Source organism: Choloepus didactylus, chromosome 20 (assembly GCF_015220235.1).
Source record: "Choloepus didactylus isolate mChoDid1 chromosome 20, mChoDid1.pri, whole genome shotgun sequence".
NCBI lineage: Eukaryota > Metazoa > Chordata > Mammalia > Pilosa > Megalonychidae > Choloepus > Choloepus didactylus.
Window position 1 is genome coordinate 34559996 of NC_051326.1, and position 14490 is coordinate 34574485.

The window sequence follows — 14490 nt, forward strand, 5'->3', positions numbered from 1 at the left end:
GATGAATGCACAACTATGTGATGATACTGTCAACAACTGACTGTACACTTTGGATGACTGTATGGTATGTGAATAAAACTCAATAAAATTGTATTAAGAAAAACGATAAGCTAATAAATTCCCATTGTTAAGCCAACACATTTCATGGTATTTTCTGGAGCAGCCTAGGAAATTAAAACAATGGATTTCATCAAAATTAAAAAAACATATGCACTTCGAAGGACACCATCAAGAAGGCAAAAAAACCACAGAATGGGAGAAAATATTTGCAAATCATTTATCCCATAAGGGACTAGTATCCAGAATACATCAAGAACTCTTAAAATTTGAAGATAAACGGACAAATATCCCAATTGTAAAAATAGGCAAAAAATTTGAATATTTATTTCTCCAAAGATATATAAATGGTCATTAAGCACATGAAAAGATCCTCAGTCTCATTAGTCATCAGGGAAATACAAATGGAGATGTACAAGATGGACAACAACAAGGGTTGGCAAAGATGTGGAAAAACCTCATATATTGCTGGTGGAAATGTAATATGGGGCAGCAGTTTAGAAAACACTGGCAGTTCCTCAAAAGTTAAACATAGAGTTATTATATTACCCAGCAATTCCACTCCCAGGTATACACCAAATAGAAATGAAAACATATATCCAAGAAAACACATGGACATGAATGTTCATAACAGCATTATTCATAATAGCCCGAAAGTGGAAAGAACCCAAATGTCCACCAACTGATGAATGAATAAACCAAATGTGGCATACCCATTTAATGAAATATTATTCAGCTATAAAAAGTACTAATACATAACACAAGGTGGATTAACCTTGAAAACATTATGCTAAGGGAAAGAAGCCAGACACAAATGGCCAATACATTGCATGATTCCATTTATATGAAATGTCTAGAACAGGCAAATCCATAGAAACAAAAAGTAGATTACTGGTTGTCCGGCTGGGGTGAGGGAAGAATGGAGTGTGCTAATGGGTATAGGGTTTCTCTTCAGGGTGATCAAAATGTTCTGGAATTAGAGTGGGGATGGTTGAACAACTATGTGGTTATATTAAAAGCCACTTAATTGTATACTTTTGCTATGTGAATTACATCTCAATTAAAAAACAGAAAGAAAACTTATAAGAAATGACCCCACTGCTGTCAATAGGTAAGAAATATAGTCTTTTCAACCATATTTCTAAACACTCACTACTCTGAAGATCACAGCTCAGCCCATTCTCCTTACTCTCAATTAAAAACCTCATATTCTACTTCATCAAGAAAATGAAGCCCATCTGGTATGAACTATTTAACCTTCCTCACCTCCTCCTATCCACTACTTGTTTAACATCTTTAAGACCTTTCACCTGTTAAAGGTCAACCCCTCCAAATGTCTCATGATCTTATCTCACCCAATCTCCTCCAGAACTTTCCCATTATATAATTATCCTCTTCTTTCCAGATTGCAACAATTTCCCTCTCTGTTGACTCTTTCTCTCCACTAGGTTCAAATATCTCAAGATATTTTTTTAATAGCTTGGTCGCTTGGTCTTAGCTACACCTCTAAATACCATTCTTTACCCTTCCTCTCTACATGGAGCTTCTTGAGTCTTCATGTATACTCACTGCCTCCATATCCACACCCTAACACTAACTCATTCATTCAACTGAAATTATTATTCTGAAAATTACCACTGACCACCATGATGCCAAATCTACTAGATACAACTCAGTATTATCACACTAGCCATTTGTGTGATAGCTGACTACTGACCATTCATTCTTTGACACTTTTTACTCCCTGGGCTTCCATAACGTTACTTTGATTTGATTCTCCTTACATCTCCCATCTTAGTCTCTGATACCTCTTCCTTCACATTCACACTCCCCTTAATTTAGTGTACTCCAGGATTCAGTTCTTGGCCCTCTGCTTTTCTCATTGCTCAATTCTTACAGTTTTAGCTATCTTCTACCTATATTAATGACTGCCAAATCTACATATATTTATGTAGACACATATACACAACAGCCTTCTGGATCCAGCCACGTGACTGCATTCCAGACACCTCAAACTCAACTTCAGTTTCTTACGGGCACACACTATATCATATTCATAGTTGTAAGAGCAACAACTAGCATGGAATGTGGCACATAACTAGCACTCCCTAAACACTGTCCAAGAATGTCCATTTTAGATCAAGTATTTTCTAAATGAGTATCTAAGAGTGGAATTCATTTCCCACACCTCCACCCCAAAACTTCCTTCTCCTGGACTTCTGATCTCAGCTTATGGCACCAGCTTTTGCCTAGTCATCTATATCAGAAACTTTGTAGTCTTCCTATATTTCCTAAAATTCTATTATTTTCATACTAACTTGACATATTCTTGTTGGGTATATCCAAAACGCAAGGCCCTAAATGCGGTCTCTTTACCCAACCCATTTCTCTGGAATGTGTTTGCAGTCAGCAACCTTGAGGGGAGAAAGAGCCGACTTGCTTACTGCTTAACATAAAAGTGATAGATCCCCTAAGTACTGTTTTCCTCAGATGCAACACTAACTTACTACAGGCATAGCATTCATCTGGACTCCTACACATCACCCCTGTGAGACTTGGAGGGCAAGGGAGCTGAACGAATGCTCATGCAGCTTGCCATACAATGAGTAACAAAATTCTCTGACCCAAAAGTCCCATGTCTTCTGCCACCATCCATGAAGTAGTAACAGGTTAACTTATTAGCTTATAAGTAGTGCAAAGACATACAGAAGATGAATTTATCTTCCTAAAACATCACTTTAACAGAGCCACTACTCTATTCAAAAACTTTTCATCACTGCGTTCCTCAAACAGTGTTCAAGACCCTTCTGAGTCTACCTGCACCTCACCTATCTAACTTCCTATCCCTCTTCCCCACAAACCTCCCCACTTCAGTAAGGCCAACTTTCATCACACATCTCATCCCTCACTCCATTTACTCTTCTACCTTTTCCAATAAAACACCGAATTTGATTAAGGGCTCAGGCTCTGGAGTTGAACTCCCTAAGCTACAAACCCCAATTTCTTCACTTGCTAGTTATGGACCTTGGGCAAGTTGTTCAGCTTGTCTAAGTTTCAGTTTGCTCATTTGTAAGATATAGCTATCACATAAATGCTTCCTAGAGTTGCTGTGAGGATTAATCAAAATTATCCATTTCAGCGCTTGGGAACATGTCAGCACACAGTAACCTCTCAATAACTGTTAGCAATAAGGACAATGTCTCCTTTCTGCAGTCTGAATTTTTATAGGTAACATCCTTACTGTTCTTTGAAAATGTCTTGCTAATTCCCTCATCCATGTTTTGCTAGTTCCCACAATTTGTGTTGTGCACCCCATCTGCCATGTTTTCAATTCATTCCTCATCATTCTCAAGTCCCACCCACTTTTTAAAACATCCTCTGAATACTAACCCAAGCTGTTCTATTCCTTCATTTTTTTAAAATTTTATTGTAGTAACACCTATACAACTCAGAAGTTCCCATTCTAACCATTTTCAAGTGTATGATTCAGTTGTATCAATTATATTCACAATTTTGTGCTACAATCACCAATATGCATTAATGCTAGTTTTTCATCCCCTCAAAGAGAAACTCTGCACCCATAAATCCGTTTCATCCTCTCCTTCCCCTAGGCCCCTGATTACCTATAATCTACTATGTCTCCAGAAATTTACTTCTTCTAAGTATTTCATGAGATCATACAATATTTGTCATTTTGTGTCTGGCTTGTTTCACTCAATATGATGTCTGACTCCCTAAATTCATAACGCACCTGTCTTCACTGCATTGTGTACACATTATTACAATTAACTCATCTGTGTATCTCTTATTACCAACAAGACTATAAGCTCCTTTGGTCAAAGATCTTGAACTGTGTTTTAAGTGTATAGTTTCAAATCTTTGAAAACTATGTAATCTCAAGATTGCAAGGTCCCTTTAAAAAATCATCATGTGTTGTGGGGATAAATGCACAACTTTATGATGATTCCATGAACAACTGATTGTACACTGTGGATAAATATATGGTAAGTGAATATAACTCTATAAAATTGTAGGAAAATCTATATATAGGAGTAAAAGTGTTGGAGAAAACATGGTGAGAGGGATGTACCTATCTACTGTTGATGAGCGGGTAGAATGGTGTAGCCTTTCTGAAGGTCAGTGTGGTGGTTCCACAAAAAAGTTAAGTATGTGGGGACCATAAGGTCCTGCAACCTCATTATGGGGTATGTCATTTGAAGATCAGAGAGCAGAGACATGAATGGACATTTGCAAACTGTTGTTCATGGAGACAGTAATCATGATTTGCAATGGGTGGAGGTGACCTAAGGGTACATACACTGAGGAACAGAATGGTGAACTGTGGCATATGCATACAATGGAATATTGAGCAACTACGAGAAGGAGTGAAGCTGTGAGACACACAATGAGGTGAATGGATCCTGTACACAGTATTTGAGTGAAGTACACCAGAAATAAAGGCAAACACTATAATGCCTCACCAATATGGACTAACTACAATGTGCAAACTCAGAATTTAATCTTAGAACATAGCCTAATGTGGACATGATTATTGTAATAAGCCCTAGATTGTAAGCTTTTACAGCTGTCAACTCTATTCCTGAATTGTAATGCCTATCTCTAAACTCTGAGATGCTGATCCCTTAGTGTACAACCTCATTGGTCTCTGGAACAGTGCGTATCTCTGAGACACCTGAAACTCAGAGCTAGAGCTCAGCAGATATGAATGTCAGTATTAGTGCATACAGCATCTGTTAAAAAAAAGCTGAAAAAGAGCCCAGACTTCAATTAGTGACATGAATGAAGCAGATCTGGTTAAGACTAGGGCAAACTGGGCCAAAGGGTAAAGGTCGAAACTGACTGTGTTTTAAAACTTCAACTTCCATGTGAGACCAAAGGAAGAGATGTCTATTTGTTGCAGGATCCATATTTTCCAAATAGTATAACTCTACAGTCAGGTTGTTCAAACACCACAATTACATGGAACTTTGAATAGGAAGTGAGATATGGTAGGTTAGTATAGGTTAGAGTGAAATAGTGACACATCCCAAAGTAATTTGGGCAGATAATAAAAAATATATTTACAGCCTCTCCCCCCACCCCACCCGGAGGAGCTGGGGGAAGGTGCAGAAGTATTGGACTTCCTCACCTGGACTGGTGTTGATGTTGTCACAAACATTGGGACTGGAGGTTTGATGTGTCGAGCCTCGATCGTGGGACTTGCCCTTATGAAGCTCATTACTGCAAAGGAGAAGCTAAATTTGCATATAATTGTGCCTAAGAGTCTCCCTCTGAGTACCCCTTTGTTGCTCAGATGTGGCCCTCTCTCTCTCTAACTGAACCACCTTGGCAGGTGAACTCACTGCCCTCCCCACTACGTGGGACCCAACTCCCGGGGTGTAAATCTCCCTGGCAAAGCAGGATATGACTCCCGGGGATGAATCTGGACCTGGCATCATGGGATTGAGAATATCTTCTTGACCAAAAGGGGCATGGAGAATGAGACAACATAGTTTCAGCGGCTGAGAGATCTCAAATGGAGTCAAGAGGTCATTCTGATGGACATTCTTATGTGCTATATAAATAACACCTCTTAGGTTTTAATCAATTGGAATAGCTAGAAGTAAATACCTGAGACTTCCAAACTCCAACCCAGTAGTCTGGACTCCTGAAGACGATTATATAATAATGTAGGTTACAAGGGGTGACAGTGTGATTGTGAAAACCTTGTGGATCACACTCTCTTTATCTAGTGTATGGATGGATGAGTAGAAAAATGGGGATAAAAACTAAATGACAAATAGGGTGGGATGGGGGGATGGTTTGGGTGTTCTTTTGTTACTTTTATTTTTTATTCTTATTCTGATTCTTTCTGATGTAAGGAAAATGTTCAGAAATAAGATTGTGGTGATGAATGCATAACTATAAGATCGTAGTGTGACCAGTTGATTGTATACCATGGATGATTGTATGGTATGTGAATATGTTTCATTAAAACTGAATTAAAAAAAAAAGAGAGATGATCATGTGATTGTGGTGAAAAAAAAAAAAAAATCATCATGTCCAATACAGTAGTAAAGCACAGGCTTCAAAATCAGACAAAACTAAGTGAAATCCAGGATCCAAATTACTGGTTTTGTAACTCTGAGAAAGTTATTTAACCTAAGATTCTGTTAAGTAGAAATTCTACAACTACCTTTCAAAGTTCTGTCTGAAGAATAAATTTAGATAATGTACAAAAAAGCACTGAATTCTAGCTCACAAATAGAAAGCTCTCAAAAAGTGGCTGTTTTTTTTTCAATAAACAATTGTTGAACTGAATGAACTAATTAATATCATGTTTTCAAGATATCTACAGCTTCCAAAAGTAAAAGCTCAATATTAATTAAGTTATGGGTTTGTGTCCCATGAAACAGTTAGTTTTGCATACTTCCACAGCCATAGATTACACCACTAATCTTTGCCAAAATTTTTTAAGAACACACTCTGTTAGACACAAGGTGAATCTGATTAGCAGCACAGAGCAATCAATAATAAATCCATTTCCATGGAATAAAATGCCTCAATTCATCTACTTAACTAACAGTTTTTCAGTGGTTGCTTCTATCCTCAGAACTTAAGAATTGGAAAAGTTAGACATTAGTCATGGTTTTATGGGGATGAGGGGGTTAGAGTTCATGCCAATTTGAACAAGTGTTTATTTTATATTCATAAACTTGTAACCTGTTCTCCAAAAGCCTCTGGCTCGAGGTATATAAACCAAAATTTCAGTCACTGGGTTGACAGAAGAAACAAAAGAATGTTGTGTGAGAAATGTTTGTCTCATTCACCATTAGCATATTAGGCAGATGCTAGTAAAACAAGCATCTTCTGTTTTAGAAAATACTGTCAGAAATTTCCATCCACAATCATCCATTGCTCCAACATCTCTCAGTTATATCGTTGAGAAGGCTAAGAACCACCAATGACCTCAGTGTCAAAAACAACTTCCTCTTTGCAACCTATTCTCCTGTCTTATCCTACCCCTTCATTTCCTAAGGATCACCTATTTCTTCACAGACTGCCAGGGTCTCCTAAGCCACCATGTCCTGGGTTTTACCTTGCCTTTTGATTCAGGACTGCTTACTTGGTTTTGACTGGCCTCCTTATGCTGTCCAATTCACATGGTTTCATTTTCGCCATGCACTTTTAAATACTGCCCACCTATGCCCCAAATCAATCATCCACCTAGGCTTTCATTCTTACCTTGAGATCAGGCGATCTTTTTCCTTCATGATCGTGTCTAACACCCACACAAAGTTCTAAAGAGTTAAACAGACCACTTGTAGCAACCACCCAAAACCCAGACTTCTGGGCCCAACTAGAGTTCAGGGCTCCCTGCAATTTGGTCCTACCTTTCTAATTTCATCCTTCTCCAGTCAACCTCACAGAATACTCCTTTCTGGCAGGCTAATCTTGTCTCTGCCCTAAAACTTGCCTTGCTCATCCTTCTCTCTGCCTTTGCTCTCTGGCCATACTTCCTCCTCCAATAATCAAGTTCTCTCTTTCCCTCACCATCACCCAATCAAATCATAAGCTTCCTCCCCCAAAGTCTAGCCAAAGTTCTCCCTCCTCAGTAAAGACTTTCCTAATCACCAGACTTCTAAGGATCTTTGATTCCTCTAAATTCCTATATTTCCATATCACTTATCTGGCACTTAACAACTAGCATTCTGCTATCATTGTTTACCATTTAATCTTATCTTCTCACAGTCATTTCCTCATGTGCATGACCCATAAAATATCCTTTAAAAAAATTAAATATCATACTACACAACAGGAAGAGAAATTGTTTAAGAAATAAAATTCGCTAAGAACAATCATTTTCATTTTTTCACATTACTTTCTAGCTCTTGCCCATTTCTGTATACATTTTCACTTAGTAATAGTATAATGGTACATTCAATCACACAGTTACACACAGTTTTACATTCTGCTTTTTCTACAAACATTAAAAACTCTTATCGTTAGTCTTGATCATCATTTTTAATGTCTACATAATATCTTTCCACTGAGATACTAAAACATGATTTTCTTAATCTACTAGACATTGTCACATACTTCTTTGTGTCTTTCACTGCATCAAGTACTGTAAAATGCACAAAGTTCTTGATAAATACCTATTGAAGTAAATTTCCCTTCCATGCTCCCAACACCTGCAATAATCCAGTTCACTGTTCCCCCTAGCTAAATTCTGACAAATTCTGATTCCACCACTATTTAGGCTAGGTAGGTAGCAAAAGGTATTTTCCCTAGATTTTTTTATACAGATTTGTTTATTTTGGTAAATAACCTTATACATATTTAAACATGGGAAGCAACTTGAGTAAAGGCAATAAGATCTCATACTATCTAATATGAGCTAGATACCTAATAGGCACTCAATAAATGTTCATTTATCTATTAAATACTTTTCAAACTACCTAAAATTATAAAACATCAAATTCCTGAAAAGGACAGTGTCACTATCTAACTAGAACTGTCAATTATGCTTGCAAAACTTTCAGTTCATTTAATAATTAGGTTGGTTAATAATGCATGAATAGGTATTCTTTCCAGTATATGGAAGAACACAACAAAAGTTACCTGATTTGTTGTAAGAGTCTGAAAGATAACACCAAAAAACAAACAATATCTACAAAGAGAACTTCAAGATCTCATGACAAAACAAGTTTCCCTTTTTTAGCTGTTTAAACTAATATTCCAGATGAAGAAAAGCAAAAACAAAGGTATAATATTAAAATTAAGTAAAATTACATATGTATGTGAAAGCAAACTAGAATGGAAATATGAAAATAAGTTTGATCTGTTTGGATAGAAAGATGTGGGGGTTTTTGTTTGTTTGTTTGTTTTTTACTGGTATTACAATGTTAAAATATCTAACCAGAAAAATACTCCTACCAAAAGCATATATATTAGCCATTATAGCTCTTGCTGAATTAGAACTCAATACTTAATATTCAAATAACTAAGTTTCCAAACCCATTTATAATTTAGCAAAAGTACTGAAACATTCTTACTTACATGATAAATGTTAAGCAGTAAACCCATCAACCACCTTAACACTAAAAATACCTACGAACAATTAGGCACTGAATCACATGAAGAATTTAATAGTATACCACACACTTCTCACAAAGAAGATATATCCAAATATGAGATTTTGCTCAAAAGATAGCTGAAGTGATTCTGAAAACCAAAGTCTGTAATAAAACTACGTCACAGTAATCCATTCTCATTTCGTTCGCATTTGTGAAGTGTTCAAGGTTGTTCCTGTACTAACATGCTAAGATCACAATTAGGACTTGACAGCTTACTCTTTGTCATAATGATATACTATTACTTAATATACTAATTTTCCCAGAAGTAATAACTGTTAAAAGTAATATGGTTATTTCCAAAATTACTGGAAAGGAATATGGTTTTGTTTCAGCCTTTTTTAACACATCTGGATAGGTCAAAAAAACACTGACTTTGGAATTCCAGCATTATTGTACTCCAAAATAACCCCTAGACAAACTACTTTATGACAAAACAGAAACAGAACTAATTTTAGTAACCTATGGTAGTCACTTAAAATTATCTTTTTAAGCAAAGAAGTCCATGTGCACCTCAGGAAATACAAGACTAGGTAAGACACAGACATAGGGGACTGGTGGTTTGATGGGTTGAGCCCTCTACCACAGGTTTTACTCTTGGGAAGACGGTTGCTGCAAAGGAAAGGCTAGGCCTCCCTATGGTTGTGCCTAAGAGCCTCCTCCTGAATGCCTCTTTGTTGCTCAGATGTGGCCCTGTCTCTCTAGCTAAGCCAACTTGAAAGGTGAAATCACTGCCCTCCCCCCTACGTGGGATCAGACACCCAGGGGAGTGAATCTCCCTGGCAACGTGGAATATGACTCCCAGGGAGGAATGCAGACCCGGCATCGTGGGACGGAGAACAACTTCTTGACCAAAAGGGGGATGTGAAAGGAAATGAAATAAGCTTCAGTAGCAGAGAGATTCCAAAAGGAGCCGAGAGGTCACTCTGGTGGGCACTCTTACGCATACTTTAGACAACCCTTTTTAGGTTCTAAAGAATTGGGGTAGCTGGTGGTGGATACCTGAAACTATCAAACTACAACCCAGAACCCATGAATCTCGAAGACAATTGTATAAAAATGTAGCTTATGAGGGGTGACAATGGGATTGGGAAAGCCATAAGGACCACACTCCAGTTTGTCTAGTTTATGGATGGATGAGTAGAAAAATAGGGGAAGGAAACAAACAAACAGACAAAGGTACCCAGTGTTCTTTTTTACTTCAATTGCTCTTTTTCACTCTAATTATTATTCTTGTTATTTTTGTGTGTGTGCTAATGAAGGTGTCAGGGATTGTTTTTGGTGATGAATGTACAACTATGTAATGGTACTGGGAACAATCGAAAGTACGATTTGTTTTGTATGACTGCGTGGTATGTGAATATATCTCAATAAAATGAAGATTAAAAAAAAAAAGACTAGGTAAGAGATGGCACTAAATGAAATGAGGAAGCAGTTTTTACCGAAAATAATACACTTGCTTATGGGGTAATGGAAATCTGTAAACCTTGCTTACAGGTTTAATGTGTAAACATTAATTTTAAAATGAGTTTCACCCCCAGAAACAGCTAACATCCACTCCCTAGCTAATATTATTAATTTATGCATTCTGCAAAACTCTGATACTGACAATTACTACAAACTTATCAATGGCAATGTATAAATAAGGATACTAATTCCCCTCAAAAAGATGAAAGCAAGATAGGGAAAGAGGAGAGGGAAGGGGGAAGGATTCTAATTATCTGATATATCTTTGTGGTGGTTGGTTAGTTGCCTCCTTTTAGCCCCAACATTTCCTAGTTGTTTTTTGAAAAGGGAAGTATAAGGATGTGCTGAAATCAACATTTCAGTATCAATTCCCAGACAATTGTGGTTTGTTTGTTTTTAATCACTGTGATGGTAATAAATTTGAACTGAAATGAAATATAGATGGCTGAATATTTAAAACAAGAAGCTTTTGAAAACTTTCCGAGTTCATCAAAGCTATTTAATTTAGTGCAAGCCTGGAACTAGTGAGGTAGAATGAAGACTCAAAACGTGTACTGGTTGAGAACTTAGTAATTTTGCTTAGGGAAAAGCTCTTCCACATCACCTGACAGAGGTAAGCAGAACTAGCATTTCAGAAACAGCAGGACGGGAGCAAAAACCAACTCCAATAGAAGATTAACTCAGCACATATGTCAACTGGTAGATCTGTATATTTTAATATATACAAAAGACAGCTAAGAAAAGGAAAACTGGAAAACCTATAATTTCTAAATAGACATAAAACAACACTTGGTTATGAATAAAGAAGCTGCAAAAGCAGCTTAGGAAATGAACCTGGCACTTAATGATTCTGATTAAAATTCTATCAATTGTATGAAAGTGATTAAAATGGGAAATTTCACGTTGCATATGTTATCACTATAAAAATTAAAAATGTTTAAAGACATCAATTGTGAAATCATCTCCTGAAACTATTACAGTGATCTCAATAATACCTTGTATACTACCTCATTTAAAGTAACGCCCAGTCACATTGCTAGATAAGCATGGAAGCCAAGACCCAGCCCACCCATTTTGACTTCTTGGGGTTCTTTCCACTCCATTTGGCTGTTTAAAGATGATTTAAAATGTACTTGATTTATCTACTGTCTCTACCCTCCCTACAGAATTAAGAGAATGTTTGAAAGATACAATTTCACAAGAATCTTGGCACTAAAACTATTTATTGTTGAGAGATGATGAATATGACTTCAAGCAAAAACAAAAACTTCTTAGCCAAAAAAAAGGCATCCTTTCCCCAACCCCAAAGTATTAAAGTATTTACAACTCTTTTTCACTGTCCAGGTTAAAGGAACATGAAATGGAAAACCAAGTTGAAACATTCTTGCACTTGAGTACTTTCTGAGAAAGAGTAAACGAAATTCTCTGCCATTTTTCCTGCCACGGGTCACAAAAGTGCATTTGTTGGGGGAGACTCAGTCTCAGACCTGGGGGTCCCCTCGCAGGCAGGAAGGTGCAAGGATCCAAGGGGCGGGGGCCGCTCTGACAGCTGGTGAGGAAAAAGACGGGGGTGGGGAGGAGTGGGGACCGAGAGAGGGACAAGGCGAGGGGACAGAAGGGTGGGGAAAGAGGAAGCGATCACAGGGCGAAGGACACGGGCGCCCTCCTAGAAGGGCAGGGGGAGCCGAGAGGGCGAAAGGGCGCCGGGGGCGGAGCGGGCCGGCGGAAGGGGCAGAGGGAAGGGCGGCCGGGCCCGGGACGTGGGGCCCGAGGCGGCCGGACCGGGTGGCAGGGAGTGGGGAGGGGCGTCCCAGGATGGGGCCCGCGCAGGCCGGGGAGGGAAGGGGGACCAGGTTTCGAGGTACCCAGGCCTCCCTCTCACCCCAACGCAGACTCCAGGGGCGGGGCCAGCCGGACCCCACACAGCGGCTCAGGGGAAGGGCGCACCAGGCACCTGCCGCCTCAGCCACGGCCGGCCCCGGGAGGCTCGGCTCTCACCTCTTCGGTTCATGGGCCGGATCCGGACCGCCACTTTCACTTTGGAGTCCCCCATCCCCGCCGCCGCCGAAGTTCTCGCTCGGCTTCCGTCTGCCGCGGCCACCGGGACAACTCTACCGAGCTGACCCGGCGGGAGGGGGCTCCGGCGGGAGGGGCCAAGAGAGGCGGGGCCCGGTCCGGGGGGTGGGGCCTTCCCCGGGGCGGGGCGCATGGGGCCGCGCCTCTGCTGCATCATGGGACTTGTAGTGCCTGAGGGTCGTCGTAGGCAGGGCGAAGGGGGTTGGGCGGGAAAATTCAAGGAGCCTCTTGCCTCTGTAACTTGTAATCAGAAGTTGGGGCTTTTGTAAATGCCTTTCCCTTTCCGTACCATTCTTAATTCTCGCAATTCGTATTCAGATATAAACTGAACTGATATCTCATCTATAAACAGTTGAATAAATGGCATTGGAGACCCTGCTACCACTTCATACTCATTTCCTGCCAATCTTAGAGTTTGATCCCAGGCACAATTTCCTTTGAATTAATTCCCCTCCCAGCGTTGTTTACCGAACTCATCCTTCAAGACAAGTCTAAAAATCACCTCTTCTGGAAGTCTTCTTAAACCCACAGGTTAACTATATGGCTACCCCTTTGAGTCATTACCTTGGGCAATAAAACTAGTCTAAGTTAAAATCTCAACCCAGCACTTCCCAGCTGTGTGACCGCTGGCAAGCTCTTCTCATATGTAAAATAGAGGCAATAATAGTACCTACTTTATAGGATTATTATGAGGCTTCAATGAGTTGATGCATGGAAAGTTTTTGAAAAACTGCCTGGTGGCACATAGGGCATAATCAGTAAATTCATTCATTAATTTTGCTCTGTTAGAGCATTTATGCTACAACTATTTACATTTCTCTCCTATCATGTATTTTTTAAACCATAACTTATTTATAAGATTTATATACATGTATATCATAGCATGCAATAGAGACCCAATAAACATTTATTTATGAATGAATGGATTAATGAATGTATACATGAAGCCACGCTGAAAATAGCTCTTTATTAATTCCTAGTAAAGACGCTAATTGGTGCCCGTGGAAGAGATCTGGCCTGCAAACATATTCTATATGGCCAACACTCAAACATCAGATTTATTCATGCAATGCTGGGCCGACATTATAGATTGGTAATAGTGGATTGGAACTGAGTAGTAGTGGCCACGTTTAGAAGAGGGAAGTCTCTCCATTTTGCCATAGTCCCTATCCAATCTGCTTTACACTCATGAATTTGTAACCCCCTCTTAGATGTGTTTAAATGACAGTCTAGAACTCAGAACCATTGTATAGATGAGTAAATATGGAATGCTGGCAAGACATTCCCTTTTACCAACCATCTTATTGTTGAAAGACCTTCAGTACAAGCAGAGTGGTCAAAAAGGTCAAAATCCACAGCTAACCTTATACTCAACAGTGAAAGACTGAAAGGCTTCCCCCCTTAGATCACGAATGAGACAGGATACCCATTTTCTCCACTGCTATTCATCATTGTTCTGGAAGTCCTTGCCAGAATAATTAAGTGAGAAAAAGAAATAAAAGGCATCCAAATTGGAAGTAAAATTATCTCTTTTCACAGATGGCATAGTCCTTTATATAGAAGACCCCAAAGAATCCACAAGAAAACTGTTAGAACTAATAAACAAATTCAACAAAGTTGCACACTCTAAGATCAACATGTGAAAATCAGCTGTGTTTCTATATACCACTGGAGAATATTCTGAAATGGAAATTAAAAAAAAAAAACAACCCCATTCCAATAGCTTATAAAAGAATAAAATTCCTAGGCATAA

General features: G+C 38.9%; 1 protein-coding gene across 4 annotated transcripts in view; it reads right to left on the bottom strand.

Moving 5' to 3' along the window:
* KIF13B (kinesin family member 13B) overlaps nt 1-12779 on the bottom strand; it is a 301896-nt gene extending 289117 nt beyond the window's left edge. For all 4 annotated transcript variants that reach the window (XR_005213387.1, XR_005213386.1, XM_037813374.1 and 1 more), the window contains exon 1: nt 12660-12779. Coding sequence is in view for 2 of the 4 variants with exons in the window: in XM_037813374.1 (XP_037669302.1) it covers nt 12660-12714 (55 nt within the window). In the remaining 2 variants the exon portion in view is untranslated. The remainder of the gene's footprint in view (nt 1-12659) is intronic.
* Between the last annotated feature and the right edge of the window lie 1711 nt (nt 12780-14490).